The sequence below is a fragment of the Chaetura pelagica genome, unplaced genomic scaffold, assembly GCF_000747805.2.
Source record: "Chaetura pelagica isolate M959 unplaced genomic scaffold, ChaPel_1.0 scaffold369, whole genome shotgun sequence".
Classification (NCBI taxonomy): domain Eukaryota; kingdom Metazoa; phylum Chordata; class Aves; order Apodiformes; family Apodidae; genus Chaetura; species Chaetura pelagica.
In genome coordinates, this window is record NW_009970235.1 from 120,753 (window position 1) to 139,637 (window position 18,885).

At 45.1% G+C, this 18,885-nt stretch overlaps 1 protein-coding gene across 1 annotated transcript in view; it reads left to right on the top strand.

Annotated features, from left to right (window-relative positions):
- NPTN (neuroplastin) overlaps positions 1-18,885 on the top strand; it is a 65,855-nt gene that overhangs the window by 37,552 nt on the left and 9,418 nt on the right. The window contains exons 3-6 of the mRNA XM_010005930.1: positions 2,028-2,196; positions 6,144-6,238; positions 15,946-16,079; positions 17,512-17,786. Coding sequence (XP_010004232.1) covers positions 2,028-2,196; positions 6,144-6,238; positions 15,946-16,079; positions 17,512-17,786 — 673 coding nt within the window. The remainder of the gene's footprint in view (positions 1-2,027; positions 2,197-6,143; positions 6,239-15,945; positions 16,080-17,511; positions 17,787-18,885) is intronic.

Sequence of the window (18,885 nt, forward strand, 5' to 3'; positions counted from 1 at the left end):
TGGCAGTGTTGAAGGGCAGGTTGGATGGGGCTTGGAGCAACCTAGGCTGGTGGGAGGTGTCCCTGCCCATGCAGGTGTTGGATCTGGATGATCTTTGAGGTCCCTTCCAACCCAAACCAGTCTGGGATTCAACAAAGAGCAGACAGGACAGTCATTAATAGTGTGGCTTTGACAACACAATTTTTTTGCCCAGCAGGATCCAAAAAGATCCTTATATGGTTAATATTCCTGGCATGGGAAAAATGAGGCAGAAACGCCGTGAAAGATGTGTGATAAAAAGCAAAGTGTCAAAAAAAACCCCTCAATTACTACAGTATCTACCAGTTTTTCTGCAGTTAGATGGTCCTGGTGTTAAATAGCTGTGGGAAGAAGCTGTGTAGCCTGCTTGCTGAAGAAAGGGGGAAAGGATATACAGGACACCTATTTTTTCTTCCTGCCTCCCTGGGCAATAATCTAAGTACTGTTCTGTTGGATAGAGGAATGTTTTTTTTATGTGATGAAAAACATTTCTGACTCCACTGGTATTTTCCACTTTGCATATTTCATAATTTGTTTTCCACGTGCTCTGCAGATGAATATCCAAAAGACTGCGTGGGGATGAGTCAGTTTGTATTTCAAATATGTTCCCACAAGGCGTAATGAAATTTAGAGGATTAAAAATCCTTTGCTGACTTGCAGAAATCATGAGGGCCCTCATTCCTGACTGACCTCCTCACCCTCCTGCACTTTGCTGCTGACCAGAATGAAGAGGAGGTCTTAAGGGAGGGTGGTGTGAGATGAGCAGCTGGCAACAGCTTCCTCTTTGGAATTCATTTCACTCTTTCAAGTAAGGAATAACATCAAAGAGAGAGCACACAGCAGCATTTACACAGCAGGGGCTGCTGCAGGAGTGGCCTTTACTTCCAGCTGAAACTATAGCCAACCTAAATCTGGATATTTTTGGAAGACTAATAGCAAGAATTGTAAAATTTCCCTTAAGCTCTGTCATCCTGTATTCAGGTTTTTTTACAGAACACTTGGAGCCAGCTGTGAGCCATCAATAGGAAGGTCTTTTTTTCTGAGTTTGGAAAGAAACTTGACTCAGTATTCTAAAAATTCATCAGCCTGCTTTGTTAGAGAGGAATAGCCACGTGCTCAACCTTAATAAAATGTGGTTATCAAATGTAAGGACAATGCCCTCATACTAATCCTATCACTGCTGAAAAGCTTTCCCTAAAAATGTGAATTTAATGTCACCAGGTAAGACTGAATGTGAAACAGCCTGGGGTCAGTTCCTGATGCAAGCAGGGAAGCACCTACCTCTGTTTAAGCAATAAGGCTCACGTGGTTTTTTTCTTTATCAATGTTTATGTTTACTTTAGAAACTAAGTAGTTCCTGACTCTAACAATAACAAGTAGGAATATACACCACCTTAAGCATTAAGGGCTGCTTTCAGCCTTTCTTCATCCCACTTATGCCTTCCTCCCACTGGGTGTTTGCTTGTGTTTCAGGTATCAGCTCTGCTGTTTGAAGTATCTTGTGTGCACAGAATATTTGTCTTAGGTAGACATGAGATTTTGTGAAGGAGAAGTCCAGAAATATTATTCAGAGGACTCCAACTTCGAGGGCTGTTTCATGTAGAAAATGGGCTTTTTAAAAACCTCAAAGTGGAGGAACCAAGAAATAGGCAGAAAGAAGGACTAGTTGATCCCTTAGGAATAGTCACAGGACACGTGTTTTCCCACGTTATGGTCACTGCTGTGTAAAAAATGATTCATGATGTTACATAAAAACCTGTAGTGATGTTAAATATTGAAATAAGCAATCTAAATAACTCTTTTTTTCCACACAGGGGTGATGATCTGTAAGGTGTTGCCTTCACTAGTGGTCAGCTGTTTTATTCTGACTTTCTCCATGTCTCCCAAATTAGTGCAGTGACATTCCTTGTGTAGTCTTTTTCCTGTCCTGATTCCCTTTTGGATTTTAGACTAGTGTGGCCCACTTATCAGGGAAGATTCCTTGCTATTTACAGTGTCCTTTGTTTCAGAGCCCAGGATCAATGCCAGTGAGGATGTAGTCATTCATGTGCATGGTCCACCTGTCACATTGCAGTGTAACCTCACCACAAGTCCCAGCCCACTTTCTGCCAGCTACTGGATGAAGAATGGGGAGGAGATCCCTGGCACTAGAAAATCTACCAACACTACAGAATACAAGTAAGTCTGTTGGGAATAATCTTCATGTTACACTGGAGAGTGAAAAACCTGGTAGACATTGGAATTGGTGTTGAGATGTTTGGACTCCCAAGTTCAGCTTCACAGTGGTCAGACAGATTGAGTAGATCTGCTTTAGGGGCTCCACAAAAAGTACATCTGTGAATAGCATTAGAAGAATGATTCTGGAATAATTGTTTGTCTACTGCTGTCCCAGTTGCATCATCTAAGCATAATGTGAACAAACATACTGTGAATTTCTTTCAATCCAAACTCCTTTAGCTCCTCTAGATTGTAAGTGTTGTGTGGAGTTAGGCAGACAGACAGTCCAGTTTTCTTTTCCTCTGAGTGTGTTGTGCAGTCTCTGTCTTATGTCTGCAGAAGGGTGGCTCTGCAGCTGCGCATCTTGATTGTGGAGGGGAAGAGCAGCACAGAAATCACTGCTGGATTCAGCTGGTTTAGTAATTTTCTGGCTTGGGGAGATGTGAGGTGGCATCCTCTGAGTTGTTACTGCTACAAAATGATACCAAACCTTGATGAAACCACTACAGTTGTATCACCTGTGCTTATTGGTCAGCACATCCACATTTTCAGCATTAATCTATTCCACGTGCACATGCTCTAGCTTTGTCTCCACCTTCCATCCAAAGGGTGTGCAGAACAGAAGGTGCAGAGCCACCTCTTTGGTTTCACTGGAGCTTGCATTGAGCAGGAATCCTTTGAGGGTTCCCATTTACTGTGAAGTTGCTGAGATCATATGAAGCTTGCTCCATGATGCCATCAGAAATCTGATTTGTATGTGTGAATTTCTTGCCTTTTTTTCCTCCCCCCCTTTCAATTTTCTTCACTTGATGCCAGCACAGATAGCAAGTACAGCTTTCTGGTCAGTGTTAACCTAAGGTGAAGAGCACTTAAGGCATGTTTTAACCACTGGTGGTAACTTGTGTTTGATTGTGATCAAGATGTGTTTTCCATTTTGTTTTGCTCTTTAGGTCACTGTGCTCAGCTTTTATCTGCTCAGCTTTTCAGTTAAAAAACAATAGTCTTGTGAAGTTCTGTGATTACATCTTGTTACTTCCTCAGTCCAATGTTTAACACTGAGTCTTGAATTTTAAAGGCTCTGCTTTCTTACTTAGTAATTAATTTGATGAGCAGTCTTGTCCAAAAGCACTAACTTAAGTGCTCCAAAAGGCACTTTGCATCAAGGTTACTGAAAATAGCACATTATTAGTCAGGAAACCAGGTATTGAGGCTGATTTCTCTGTAGTCTGTTCCGAGCCAGGGTGGATTTCTCCTTCCAAATTCTCTGTAAAGGGAGAATGAAACTTGGCTTCAGTTGTGAGGTGGGCAGGCTCTGAGGCAGTCACTGTGTTCCCAGTGAATGAAGGGCTGGCAGAGCATGCTGCCATCACAGGGACAGCTTGGGAAGTCAGTAGATCTGCCTTTGCAAAGCAGATCTGGAATTCTTGATCATTTCTCTGCTGCTTTGCTGTGCACTGTTGTTTCAGGCTTCTGCTGCATTCAGTGTTGTGTCTACTACGTTTGATCTCTTCACTTAACTTTTAGCTTGATTTGGTTACTTGTTAAATTCAGAAATGCCAACTGCTGTCAGTGAGGTTTGTGCCAGCACTGCCAGCATAGCTGTGATAAAAGAGGATATTTAACTCCAGCATTTATTTACATGATTGCTTAATCTTTTGTGTTCTATTTATTACCCTTGAAGTTTCAGGTTCTTGGTTTTTCAGTCATAAAGATGCATTGGCTTGCTATAAAATACAGTTAGTCCTTAAGTTCAGTGTTGTTTAGCACCCAGAAAACCTCAGAATTCATAGGTTAAACTACTCACCTGCTTCTTTATTAGTAATTCAACACATCTTTCTTAATTCTTCATTCAAACTTGATGTTGCTGCTCTTGCTGGAAAGCAGCTCTACTCTGAAAGCTCAGAAATAAGTTTAGCTTTTCAGTTCACATTTTAAATGAAAAATGAGCAATTATTATTTGTAATGTATTTTTTTACAAGCAGGAAGCACCTGGGAGTGGCTCTGGCAATCCTGGGCTTTGATTCTAGGAACCTAGACTATGTTCAGAGTTTAGAGGAGAAAAGTGGTGGTTTTCTGTGTAGTTCTTCCCAGTTGGGTAGCAGGTTACTGAGCTGAATGGCAGAAAGTGGGGGTTTTGCCACTGCTGGAAAGTTGCCATCTACAAAAAGCCAAGCTCTTCCTAAATCCACAGGACTGAAGGAACTTGTTTGCCAACCAAGCTTGTTTCAGGTGCTTGTCTGTCTCTAAAACTTTGCAGCTCTACCAGTTCACATTTCCTTGAATGAATTATGGCAATAATACTCTAGCAGAGGCTGTCCTGGTTTCACACTTGAAAAAGAGCTGAAAGAATACAGGATCTTTTTTTGCTTCTTAGGCATTGACTGTGGTGGATTAAAAAAACAATGGTCAAAGTATGGTTACTTAACTAATAAGGTCTTAAACACAGTTACGGAAAGCTAGGGATTCTCTGCCTTCCCTCACTATAGCAGAGCCTTAGGATAGCTTAGTAATGGAAAGATGTGGGTGGAATTGTCCTGTTCCAGGTTAGGAAAGGGCTGTACCTTTCCCAGCAGCTTTGGCAGGCACTGGTGTTCAGGGCTGCTCTGCACTTCCTAAGGATACTTCACTTGCCTGCAGATTAAGAACAGTGATTGCTTTGATGTCTGGTAACACTGAATGATCATTCTTTCCATCATTAAGGTAATCTTTTTAATTGCATCTGTGAGAAGTGGGTATATTGTTGCTTATCTGTAAGATGTATTAACTTTATAACTAACTTCAGACTTTCACCAGGGACTCTGGAAAGGAAATGCTGTGAAGACTTGAGTCAATCTATTGTGTTACACTGAGCAGCTTTTTCCATGTGTCTAAGCAGTTTCCATGTGTAAATTATTTTAAGGCAGTGCTCTTCTGCAGGGTTTCTGTTCACCTGTGTGCTATTTACTTAATGTATTTAGAAAAAATAAATCATGAAACAAGAAAGCCAAGAAGCCTTTCAGTAAAAGGGAGAGCAAGGGCTGGGAAGAAGTCTACCTCTTATGGAGGTATAAATTCTGTGTCACATTGTCATATGCCTCTCTAGTCTGGGATGTCTTTTGTAGGTTAATATCTGAAAAGCATCTGCATAGAACTTACAAGTCAGTTGTATCCAAAAGTTTCTGGAAGGACAGCAAAAGCTGGTGGACTTGAAGTTTGCACCATCTTGAGTGTGTGAATTAACCTTGATTTTTTGTGGGGGGCAGATTTGTTGCAGATCTGTTTTTTTCCTGCATCTGTTTTTCCTCCCCTACTAGTTGTTACTGCATTAGTGTTTCCTAACTTAAGTGGCAGCAGATCCCTGTGTGGTGTCTCCATTCAGGAACTGACCAGCTTTTGCAGTTCTTCCTCATCCAGCCTGAACCTGAGAAAACAATTCATGGGCCACTCTTATATTTGTTATTGGGAAAAAAAAAAAAAAAAGGAAAACAGCTTATGAGGTGACAGTGTATTGATTCTATTTGTAATCAGTTTTCCAATCGTCCATGTGGGATTTTTTCAGTGCAGGTTGTACATCTAAACCTCATTTCTCCCTCAGTTGGAGGAGACACCTGCCCAGCAGGCTAATGGCTTGAGGATGACTTGCATCAAACTAACTGTAGTGCTTAATTAACAGGGGTTGGGCTCCTTCTTGGCTTTTAAACTAAATGCAGCTTTTCCAGCTAAATTGCTACTGACTTTCCAGGCTAGAGCTCATCCTTTTTCCAGGCAATCAAAGTAGTTCCCTCTCTACAACATACCTTGAATTAACAAGTAAGAACTGTGAAATCCAGTTTGAAGTGTGGGGGAGGGCAAAATCAATTCCTAGCCTGCTGGTTTTGGTTGCTAACACAGTACTTAACACGACTCATGTGTTCTCTCCCTGTCTGCAGGATTTTGAAGCCCAGAGCAGAAGAGTCAGGGGAATACTTGTGCGTGTTTGTGTTTTCAAACTCTCCCATAGCCAACGCCACTATAGAAGTGAGAGGTACTCTCTTTTTTTTGTGTGTGTGTTCTGTTTTGTTTCCTCTCCCTGAAAGTGAAGTGCTTTTCACTGCCTCTGCCACCTTGCTTCCAGTGGCCTCTCCTCATGAAATCAAACCTGTGGCCAATCCTTGGTTATGATTTTAGGGGAAGTCTTGCACACAACAAAGATCTTGCAGCTAACAGGAATATGACTATTGCACCACAGAGGGTACTAAAGTAGCTTCTAGCACACACTTCTGCACTCCTCTGGTACACCTGGCTATCACAAGCCTGCCCAGCAGGATGAAGATTGCTGTAGAATAGGTTTGGGCTCTTGCAAAGACAGCTGTGGTTTCCTCCCTGTTTCAAAGTAAATGAGGCCATCTGAGTGTGTTCAATGTACTTTGAATTTGTCTGTTCAGAACAGGAACAAAGTAAGAACCAGCATCTCATATGTGGCAGCTTGGAACTGCTTTTTGTCTGCAGAGACTCTTTCAGTTTCTGAGAAAGCTTGGATGCTGGTTAGGACAGATGTCCTGTACACCAGATTGGCGTTTTCTGCTTCCATGCACTATTTTTTCCTGCCTTGTGCATGTTAGTAGGCTTCTGACCTCTTTAGGATAATCATAAAGTCATGGAGAGAAGCTGCAAAATGTGCAAGGTCTGCACAGAGTTTTATTCTAGTTGTTGAACAACAGAACACTGTTTTTGTTAGAAGTGCAACAGAGAGGTAACGTCTAGGAGATGGTGTTTCATCCAGTGTGAAACTGCTGCCACAAGAGAGTTCTTTGTTCATGGAATAACTGTGGAAACAACAGGCCCACTGCTCTGCAGCAGCTGCAGTTTGCACCCTGGGCTCTGCAGTGAGATGGAATTGCTGCATTATTGCAGCTTTGTCAGTCAAAGGCAGATGAATTCACACAAAAACGTGTTAAAAAGTTTTGCAACCAGCCTGTGCATGTCTGGGGCTTTGCTGCTGCTGGCTCAGTGAGGCTGCACTGTGAGCTTGTCTGGGATCTAACTGAGCATTACTTACCCCCTTGCACTCCCAGTTTCAATGTAGAGCTTCCTCTGCTGCTGCTTGAAAATAGCAAGTGGAAGGAGGATGCTTGAGCCTGCTTTTTAGTAGCCCTGCACCAGTGACACAGCCTGTCCTGACCTGTGCTGTGATGATCCCTGCTGACATGGAGGATCACAGATCTGTAGCAAATGCTGACCTCTTTCCTGGGAATTTCTGATGCCTCTCTGCAGGCTCAGGTTCCTGAATCCCAAGTGAGGAAGTGGGAGTAACTCAGCAGTCTGTGTGAAGTGACAACTGCACGGGATCATTCTGCCTGCTGCCTTTCCAGGGAACAGCTCTTTTGAACCATAAAAACAGTTCCCTTGGGGAAGAGAAATATTGCCCTACAGATAAGCATCCTGACTGATACTGTACCAAGAAAAGCTTGCTGGTTTCCTGTGCCAATTTTAAGGGTTTGTTTTTTAATGAGCTTGCATAAAACTTACCAAAGTATACCCAGTGTTCAGCCAAATCTGGTGTAGAAGCTGCCCTTGCAAGGAAAAAGGAAATCTAAAATATGTCCTCGTGTGGATGCAGCACAGGTTCCTGGTGCCCTTAGCTAGTAGTTGTGGAAAGACATGTATTGACTGGAAAGCTGCCTGCACCTCTACAAATGATGATTGCTGTGCTTGCAGCAAGGTGAATTCAAACGTGCATTGTACTTCTGGAGAGCTTGTTGTCTCCTGGGTGTTCAAGGTACAAGGGTCTGGGGGTGGTTTTTTTCCTTTGTGAGTGTTTTTTTTTTCCCCATTCTCTTCTTACTCTATAATCGTTAAAACTCAATATTGTCTTAATTAAGATCTGAAGTCCTTTCTGCCTTCTTTAGGCTGCTTTGGGTGCCAAACCACCTTCAGAGACAGGGACTTTGAACTTTGGTAATAAATTAAAACCTTTTTCAGCTTTATATCATCTCTCAAAACACTTTTCAGAAACTTTTGGCTCAGGGCTGCTCTGCTGTCCCATGCCAGGCAGGGACACCAAGAGAACTTGGCAGAGAGGTTTACAGGGACATGGGATTTAACATTGTAGAAAGAAAAGCTAATATATCTGATTGAACAACTGGCACAAAATGCAGAGGGAGAATAATAACTAGTCCTACTAACAACTTTTCACACTTAATTTATATCTAAATACAAGTGAGTACTTAATGACTCCAGCACCACTGTGGGGAGGTGTCACACTTGCAGCTGGCTCAGCAGGTGCAATTCCAGGACTCAGAACCCTGTTCTTCAGCTCCTCTTTGGAGTGTCTGGTGGGCCTTGAATCCCTCCATGGCAAAGATGAAGCTCCAGGGCTTGTCTGGAGTGGGAAGTACCTTGTCAAATCTTCTGCAGAGCACATGGGAAACTGAAATGTGTGTATGTTTTTAGACTGAGGAGACTCTTTCCTATCTGACTCCTGTTACATAGTAATGAATTTGGGCTGCATTGTTTGACCCCAGAGATGCAGTCATTTAATGCTTACCTGCAGGTGTGGCCTGTGCCAGTATTAGTGGACAAGCAATTGTACAGAAATTGAATTGCTGATTGTAGTTGTATTGGCAATTTTTAACTGCTGATGCAAGTAGAAAGGATGGTTTGGAATACGAAAGTGCTCGTGGACCAAAATAGTGACTTTCTGACAACTTGTGAACAACTTGAACAAGTGCCTCACAGCAGATGTAATCCAGGGTACACCAGTGCCATTTGCCTTTTATGTAATGTTGCCTGTTTTCCCCTGAGTCCCTCCATGTAAGAGGGTAAAAATGCAGCACCACGAGCATGGCTGTCAGAATTCCTAGCTGTGCTTGCCTGTTTAAAGCTGATTTTCTTGGTGCAAACAAATCCTAGGGCAGCACCAGTGTAAGAGCAGTTGAAATTACTGGGGTTTGATGTCAGTCTCTGGGAATTCCCAGGAATGGCAGAAGTCTGGCTTCCCTCCTGCAGTTGGATGAAGTGTCTGGTGGAGACTTGGAGTGTTCTTGTAGAACTGATGGCAGAGCTGTTAAGGGCATTGTGTGAGTGCAGCTCTAAGCTGTTGAAACAAAAGGCTGAGGATTAAAAGAAAGTCAGAACACCAAAAAACAAAACCAAAATGCAGCCCTGAAGAATTCTGCCTCTGCATTCTTTCTGCTCTGATCAAGATCTTGGGAGGAGGAAGGAAGTTTGGTTCTCTGTCTTCTGACACTCCACACCATGGAGAGCAGCAGAGCAGCAGCAAGAACCAGGTGGAGAAGAACATGCTTCCAGTTCCCTCTGGCTGCCCAGAAGTAGCACAGGCATCAAGAAAGATGCTGGTGGATGTAGCAGGACTGAAGGAGGGAGGGCACCTGTTCTCTCTGCCCTGCCTTTTCATCACAGGCTCCTGCCATTCCAGGCACCTGGACAGGTAGAACTCTTTAATGCCTCTTCCAATGAGACCTTTTGGCTGTTATCAAGGGTGTTCTTCTGACTTCCCTCCTCATCCCTTGCTCATTTTGCTCCTTCCTCATCTATCTTCCCCAGCTGCAGCTGACTTCCCAGGAGCAAGTGCTCAGACCTGTCCTGTTTGTGGCTTCTGAGAGGCATAAAACTTCCCACTTTGGAACAATGCTGATTACACTCTTTAACTTCAGCTAAGCCAGAGGCTCTTGCTTCCCATGCAATCCCTGTGCTCAGCATGTTACTCTTCCCCTTTGGCTCTGGCTCCAGCTCAAGCAGCATGCTGGAAAGCAAGTGGTTATTTCAGCAGCCTTGGAAGATCCTGGTTTCTTGGTTCCTGGTTGTCTCAAGAAACCTGGAATGCAGTTTCACAACACTCTTACCAAAATGAGTGAAGAAAACAGGTATTCTCTCAGCACAATTGCACCTTAGAATCATCCCAAGCCTGACACAGGAAATGCACCTCACATTCTCCCTTCCTACCTCTTTTGCTCTCTGCCTAGGCTATAAAGGTGGACATGGATTAGAATAAAAATGCAGAAAAATGAATCATCCAGAGCCCTGTTACTAGGTCACCCATAAGACATAATAATTTTTACATGCAAGAATATTTTTAGGTGCTTTTGCCCTTGCTTTAATTTTGTCTCTTAATGGGAAAACTTGAAGGGGCTTTGTGAACTGGGACATGGTTTGGGGGTGTTCTGCGTATTAGTTCTTACCCTTTTTAGCAATGCTAGTAAAATAGCTTGAAAATACCTGGCAATTAAGGGCTGAATACCTCCTATATATCCAGAAATGACATTGCATGCCCTGTAACAAGGGACAACCTCTCTTTTCAGAGATGAATACCCCTCAAAAGTTGCAGCATAGTGTATTTAGTGCCTGTGAGATACTTAAAGGTCCAAGGTTTACACTGGCACAAGACCCCTTTCTGCTGTTATTGAGTTTAAAACTGTCAAAAGAATGATGCTTATCAGAAGTTTACACTTGAGTCAGGAATGGCTAAATTGGGATTTCTTTTTGTTAATTTTAAGTAGCAATTAATTAAAATTAGCACTGCCTCATCCTGCTCTTCCATATGCTGTTTCAAACAAGCAGGGTTTAGTTTTTCTGTTTCACACTGTAAGAATAAAAAAGCTTGTTTTCTTTTATTAGGGGCCTTCTCTGGGTTTCACCAGTGTAGGAGCTGACAGAGCTTGTTGTGCCCACCTCTCACAACCAGCTGCAGCTGAGCAGAGATGGGGATTCTGCTGCTTAAGCTGAAGTGAAATCTGAATCCTTTTTGCACAAACCCTGTCTCATCCTGTGCTTTGTCTGTTACTGGCACTGGAGCAGAATGGTGTAAGAAAAATCTTAGAGTCAGAGAATCATGGAATGCTGGAGGTTGGAAGGGACCTTAAAGATCATCAGGTTTCAACCCCCTGCATGGGCAGGGACACCTCCCACCAGCCCAGGTTGCTCCAAGCCCATCCAGCCTGCCCTTCAACACTGCCAGGGATGGGGCAGCCACAGCTTCTCTGGGCAAAACCTGTTCCAGTGCCTTTCTACCCTCATGGCAAAGAATTTCTTCATAACGTCTTAAGGTTTCAACCCCCTGCATGGGCAGGGACACCTCCCACCAGCCCAGGTTGCTCCAAGCCCATCCAGCCTGCCCTTCAACACTGCCAGGGATGGGGCAGCCACAGCTTCTCTGGGCAAAACCTGTTCCAGTGCCTTTCTACCCTCATGGCAAAGAATTTCTTCATAACGTCTTAACTTAAATCTCCTGTCTTTCAATTTAAAACCATTGCCCCTTGTCCTGTCACTGTTGTTCTTGGTATAAAGTCCCTCCCAAGCTTTTCTGGAGCTCCTTCAGGCACTGGAAGCTGCTCTAAGGTCTCCCTGGAGCCTTCTCTTCTCCAGGTTGAACACCCCAACTCCCTCAGCCTGTCTCCAGAGCAGAGCTGCTCCAGCTCTTTGATAATCTTCGTGGTCCTGCCCTGGACCCTCCAACAGCTCCGTGTTCTTCCTGTAAGGAGGGAAAAAAGCTTCACAGGAAAACCTCCCTGTGTTGCTAAATCTGTGACCAACGTCAGTTGCTCTTGCAGTTTGTACAGCAGAGCACAATTAGTCAAACAGTTTGTGAGAATAAGTTCTGGATTCATGTCTCTCAGCCATAGCTTGAAACTGGCTGGCATCAGATGCCCTGACATATTAATATTCCATGCAGTGCTCCCCTCAGACTGTGTACAAAAATAGTCCCTGGCCCAGCAGTGCTGGAAATGGCTGCTGCAGAACTGTGCCCAGCAAGGGAAGAGCAGGATGTATTCTTGTCACTTCTGCTCTCACTGGGATATCCCAATGAACATGTCCTCTTCTTAAATAATTATCTCTTGGCTGGAGGAGAACACTAGGTCACCCTGCAGTAGAAAGATACTGTGTCCTAGAAACCTTCCCTTCTTTCCCTCTCTCTCTCAGCAGCCCTACAGAAAAAGTGGGGCAGCTGCAGAGTGCTGACTTGCTCTGCCCTTTCCCCTGCTCTGACTCTGCTGGGAGGTGGCAGTGAAAACCAAGTGCTGACAGATGGGAGACTGTGTGGGGCTTCAGCTCCAAGCTGATGGATCCTATTTCTTCTGTTCCTAATTGGGGTAATTTGCAATCCTTGCTGACAGCCCCTCAGTGCCAGGTTTGGGACCTTGCCGTGCTACCTTACATCCATCTCGTGTGCTCTGCTTCTGCTGGCCTTTCATTTTCAGTAGGTTGGATGGGATCTCTGGATCATCCTCAGGGAAGTCCACATCTCATGGTAGTCATTTGGTTTCCCTAGCTCCTGCCTGAAGGAGAACTTTCCAAGCCTAGCAAGGAGGAGATGAAGCCTTTCAGTAGATCATGAAATGAAATTAACCTCTTGTTGAACCACCATCTTTTGGAATAAATCTTACATTCCTCTTGCAGTCTGCAGGCAGTGATTTGAAAGGACATTGTAGGTGCATGCTGATCCTGGATATGCAGAGCACTCAGCCCTAAAGCTGATTTAGTTTCTTCTTTGAGACCTTCAGCTTGAAAACTTAAGTTCCTCCAAGTTTTCCTGCCCCTGGGAGCCACAAGTAGTGATCACTTAGCAGGTATGGAGTGCTCTGCCCTGTCCAGCTTGCTTCTGTTTCTACACCTGGCAGCTTCTCTTTGCACAAGACCTGAGAACTGTTGTGATCTGGTGTCTTCATTTAGTTCAGGCTTTTGGATCTCAAAGTATTTTCATGTTGGCTGTGTAGAGATCCTTGTTAGGTGTCAGTTTTCTTATATATAACCCCTAGTGCTTTGTTCTTATGTATCATGGTTGGCATCATCTTGCAGTGACTTGGCATTTTTCAAGCCTCATCCGTTGGTCTGGCTCTTCAACTATGTACATGGAATTTTGTCAGCAAAGCCATCACTTGCCTATGTGGATACACACAGACTTTCATCAGCTACTTCCTTCACCTAATTTTACAAGGGTTTGTAGTGATAGGATGAGGGGTGATGGTTTTAAGATGGAAGAGGAAAGATTGAGGTGAGACATGAGGGGAAATTCTTGAGTGTTGAGGGTGGTGAGACCGTGGCCCAGGTTGCCCAGGGAAGCAGTGGCTGCCCCATCCCTGGCAGTGTTGAAGGGCAGGTTGGATGGGGCTTGGAGCAACCTGGGCTGGTGGGAGGTGTCCCTGCCCATGCAGAGGGGTTGGAACTGGATGGTCTTTGAGGTCTCTTCCAGCCCAAACCGGTCTATGATTCTATAATTCTTCCCTATGGGATGATATAATCACAGTATTTTTCTTGGGTAATGAAGTCTTTTTCAGCTCCCTGCTGAAGAGAGATTAGCTTAAAAATCAGAGGGGGGAAGATAAGAAGCTTAACATATTAAAATATTTTTTAAATGGAAAAAATTCCTTGACTGGAACTCCTGGAGTTAGTTTCCATTTCTGGTGGGCAGGATCTCTGCTAAGGACCTGGCCTCTGCATCTTCTGCAGCTGTGTCTAGCATGGAGGATCAGTTCAGCATCACAGTGCACATGACAGCTCTGGCTGGTGCAGAGTTGGAGCAAGCTGTTAGAAAATGAAACTGCCAAGAGTGAGTTAATTCTGAGAGCTGCAAGTGCTTGTTCCTGTACACAGCAAATGGTCAGAACCTCTGAGAAGCTTCTCTCTGTGTTGGAAATCCTGTTCAAATTTTCACAGAGATTTTGAGAAAAGCCTGGGCTGATCAGCCTCTCCTGGTGCTATCTAAGGATTGTTGAAGTATCCTCACAACCATGATTTTTCTGTTGTTCAGAAGCTTAATTCTTCCTCTTAGCAACATTCTCAATCTGCTGCATAGCTGTCCAAGAAGAGGCTGGCAGGAGTAAGGCGTGGGCTGCTTTCTTCATTGGAAAAGCTCTTGCCTTTGAAATACCATCATTCCTTTAGCACTTCAACTTGCTAAACAATCTCCCCAAGAGTTATGATGTGACCTTTGGGAAGAGCAGGCCCAGCTGATGCTGTCCTGTTGCACAAGATGTTTTGCATGTTTTTCTTTGCTGCAACTGCAGCTGTGAAATCTGCTGAACTCTTTTAGCCTGCAGATCAGGGGTCACAAGCCTGTGCCCCCTCTGTCTCCACTAGGCTGTAGGGGCTGCTGGGTGGGAAAGGAAGCTTCCCCTTGAGTAGAAGAGTAAATTCCAGAGCCCAGGGGTCTTTTCCTGCAGCACTCAGACTGGACTTTGACTGGATTAACAGATCAGTGTCCTGCCATCACATAACAGGCCACGTGTGCCATAATTAGCAGGCCAGAAAGCGAATGGGCTTTAAAGGTGGTCACTGCAGCACCAAAGCCATCTGCTTAAGTGAAGGTTCAGCTCAGGCAGTCACTGATCCATCCTAATCTCTCGTGAGGTATTAGGCTGCCACGGGCTGCTGTGAGGAATGTGGCAAAGGGCAGGGGCGTTATTTATAGATTAATCAATTCAGAAGACCCTCTGCTGATATTCAGGGCTGTGTTTTGCTTGTGGTTGTCCAGCTCCACCTGCAACCCTCCTTAGAACTTATAAATATATATTAAAAATATGAGCCAGCAATGTGTGCTGGAGTCCAGAACTACCCATGTCCTGGGCTGCAGCAAAAGCAGCGTGGCCAGCAGGGCCAGGGAGAGGATTGTCCCACTCTAGTTTGGTCTTGGGAGACCCCACCAAGAGCACTGTGTCCAGTTCTGGAGTTCACAATATAAGAAGGACAATGAAGCTCTTGGAGAGAGTCCAGGGGAGCCCTCCTTGGGCTGGAGCAGCTCTGCTCTGGAGCCAGGCTGGGAGAGTTGGGGTGTTCAGCCTGGAGAAGAGAAGGCTCCAGGGAGACCTTAGAGCACCTTCCAGTGCCTGAAGAGGCTCCAGGAAAGCTGAGGAGGGGCTTGGGACAAGGGCAGGGAGGGAGAGGACAAGGGGGAAGGGATGAAAACTGGAAGAGGGAGATTGAGGTGAGACATGAGGAGGGAATTGTGGAGTGTGAGGGTGGTGAGAGCCTGTCCCAGGTTGCCCAGGGAAGCTGTGGCTGCCCCATCCCTGGCAGTGTTGAAGGGCAGGTTGGCTGGGGCTTGGAGCAACCTGGGCTGGTGGGAGGTGTTCCCTGCAAGGGGGTGATCTTTAAGGCGTCTTCCAACCCAAACCAGCCTGGGATTCCATCATTGTGTTTGTGTATAAATGAAACACTCTGTGCTGGAGGGGTTTTGAGTCCTGCTGCAGTGCAGTTACCCAGGGCCAGTGTCACTATAAGGAGTGACAAGCATAAGGGGTGACAAGTCACTGCACATCCATGGGCCAAATCTAAAATCTTGCTGCAGGGAAGAACACCTTGATTCAGCTTTCAGAAACCTGTGCTAAGGCAGCATCAGGTCTGAGTTCTGACACCATGGGCAGGTTGTCACCAGAATCTCTCCTCTTTTACTGCAGAGCTGAAGGCTCTGCAGAGTCACAGTGACCTCCTGACTGGTGGGAGAGGGGAACGTGGGTGCTTCTCAGCTTCCTGCACTGGGAAACCAGCTGGGCCATCCTAGTTTTTGAAGTTTCTGGTGGATAAACTCAAGTTTGATATTGAATTTGTCCCTTGTCTCTCAATTTGTCTGGCAAACCAAGCCTGAAGGACACTCTTGCTGATCTTCAGTTGAGGTGCTGCTGGGAGAGATGTGGAAACTGCCATTTTCTGTCTGTGAGACCAGCTCAGGGTGGGGAAGGAACAGCTGTTCTCTAATGAGCAGCTTGTAAACACAGAGATTTTTGTTTTGTCTTGTAGCCATTCCTGACATCACTGGCCACAAGAGAAGTGAAAATAAAAACGAGGGGCAAGAAGCCCTGATGTACTGCAAGTCTGTGGGCTTCCCCCATCCCGAGTGGGTGTGGCGCAAGAAGGTCAATGGAGTCTTTGAGGTGAGAAACCCAGGGTGTCAGCCCTGCATTATATTCCCAACAGCTGGAATTCTTCAGCAGCAGTGAGTATAAAATGGGGAATTCAATTGTTGCTGTGAATGGAGGTGCTCTCTGCCTTGCTGCTGGGTAAAGTTAGGAACTGTCCAGAGAGATATGGGGTGTTTGCTCTAAATGGCAAACTGGGAGTTATGAAATGTGGTTTAAAATGCATTTGGTTATAAACTTCTCCAGCTGTTTTCCAGTCTTTCTGGTTGAGCTCACAAGGCTTAATCTGAGGATGTGGTGATGAGACCTGCTAGTGTTCAAGTGGTCATAATTTTCCATGTGGTGACTGATTTAGGGAGTGGAAACACTTGACCAGCAATTGGGACAGCAGAAGAGAAGCTGGAGGTGGCTGAATCCTCAGCCCACCTATTTTCATGTTGCTCCAGGATCTGCCAGGGAGGTAGCAGTTTGATTTGCCAGATGAAGAAAAATGTTAAGCAAATAATGGTGTGGGCTGATTGTTCCCTGATAAGTGCAAGCTCACATTTTGATGGGGCAGTGCTGCCTGAGTGACTTACCAAGTGCTGTGGGTCAGCAGGGTCCCCTGGGGTGGTCACTGTGCAGATCTCCCTTCACACTGAAGTCATTTGACAAAAAAGTAATCCAAGGTAAACTTTCAGGAAGATCAAATATCCATATTTTAGAGAAGTTTTACCCCTTTTTAAATTCTTTCAACTTAAGCAACTCTAAATTTATTTTATTTTATTTTTTTTTGTGTCAAATGTAGAAAGAATAAGGGCCTCAAATTCCAGCTTCTCTAAATATTCCTGAAGTCAGTGGCTTGGGCTGCCCTGGCCATGGGTCTGTGAGCAGTGGGTGTTGGTTTTAAACCTACAGCAAAGCCAACTTTATATTAGGGCATGACCTTAAATAGTTACAAAATGCTGCCTAGTGCAGTGTAGAGTATCTGACCTGGGATTAGGTTTTCTTTTTTTTTCCCCCTTGGCAGTGAAGTAACTAATTTTGTGCCCTGCTAGGGAATGTGTCTCCTCTCTCTTGCTACTTGTCTCATCTGTGTGGGTCGACGTGTTTGATCTCGTTGCTGTAACTGGTGAGTGGAGCGCAACAGTTTCGCTTGAAGCAACAGGTTGAGAACGTGGTGCCTGATCACAATCACTGGCTATTTTGTGGCTGATACTGTTAAAGCAGGATAAAAGCACAGCTTGTCAGTCAAGCTGGCTCTTTCTTTTGCTTTCTTTTGAAGCACAGTTCCCCTTAGGAGAGAAACAGCACAAAACTTGCAGTGGGCTCCTCCGTTGCGTTACAGAACCAGCTTTTGCAAGAGCCCCTCAAACCTCTTCTAGTTTCCATGACACAGACAGGAAGAGGCACCAGCACTTCCTAAACCTCTTGCTCTTTTCCTCTTCCACCTCCTTCCTTTCACCAGGACATCAACAACTCCTCTGGCAGATTCTTTATTTCCAACAAGGACAACTACACTGAGCTCAGCATCACAAACCTGCAGATAAACGAGGATCCCGGCGAGTACCAGTGCAATGCAACCAACCAGGTCGGCTCCGTCTCGGTCACAACCATCCTGCGTGTCCGCAGCCACTTGGCTCCCCTCTGGCCCTTTTTGGGGATCTTGGCAGAAATTGTCATCCTCGTTGTCATCATAGTTATCTATGAGAAAAGGAAGAGGCCGGATGAAGTCCCGGACGGTAAGTGCCCGCCGAGCCGCTCGTGAGGAGGCAGATGGCAAGAGACAGGAAGGAGACAGAACTAGTGGAAGCAGGACAGAGTGGGGCTTGGTGGCAGGAAGCATCAGCAGCACAGTTCCTTCAGCTCTCTGCTCTCTCACCTCTTCACTCTCCAAACATTAAGCCCAGCAGATGTGGAGGGTCCCAAGTGCTGTGGAAGGTCCTAACGCTGGATTTCCCCCACATCTCGGACTGTGGGGTGGGAGGGTGGTTCTTGCATGGTCTTCCCAGCTGTTGTTGCTCAAGGTGGGTCGAGCTCTCCCAGCTTTCCTGCTGCATTAGCCCTGAGAGATCCTGCATGGCAGCCCTAAGGAGCTTAGAGCAGCACAAAGGGGAGAGCTGGAAACACTAATCCCTGGTGGCACTCCCACTTCATGGGACATCTGGAATGGACACTGGGCAGGTTTTGTAAGGAAACATTACCCTGTAAAGGGATTGGGGCTGCAGAAATAAAACTTGGTTTTAATGTTAAAAGGGTGGAGTTAGGGCTCTTATTTTGGTCTGTAAGTGATTTTAAGGAATGCTCTGGAAACTGTATCTAAGAGTAATAGCCACTGAGTTATATTTTCTAAAGATTAGGTATTTGTTGTCAGGTTTGATGGTAGCACTAAGTAGTTACACTGTGTTTGGTACACCAAAAAAAAGTAGTAACTTTCTTCTTTGAGCTTATTTCACATACCTTCCTTGAGAAAAGATGGAGGAAGGGTCAGTTTGAGGCTAAAATGAGTATTTGAAAGAACCACATTGAGAAACAGGCTTTAATGTGACACCCAGTTGCTTACTACAGTGTTTATCAAGGAAACCTACCCAAGGAATCCTTGGGAGAAGCAGCTGGTGTGCCATCCTGTTGTAGGAACATGGCACATATGAGGAATGGAGCAAGAGTTTCAGAGTATGTGGAGGGAAACCCGTTGAATCAGAATGGGAAGCCCTGAATCATTGGTGTCTTCCTGGATTGGATAAGTCCATGGTAGAGGACTTCCAAAGGCAGCTGTGTTGTGGCTTGGGCAGCAACCAGGAGCTGCTGTCAAGCTGCAGGAGGGATGAATGTCAACACAGCA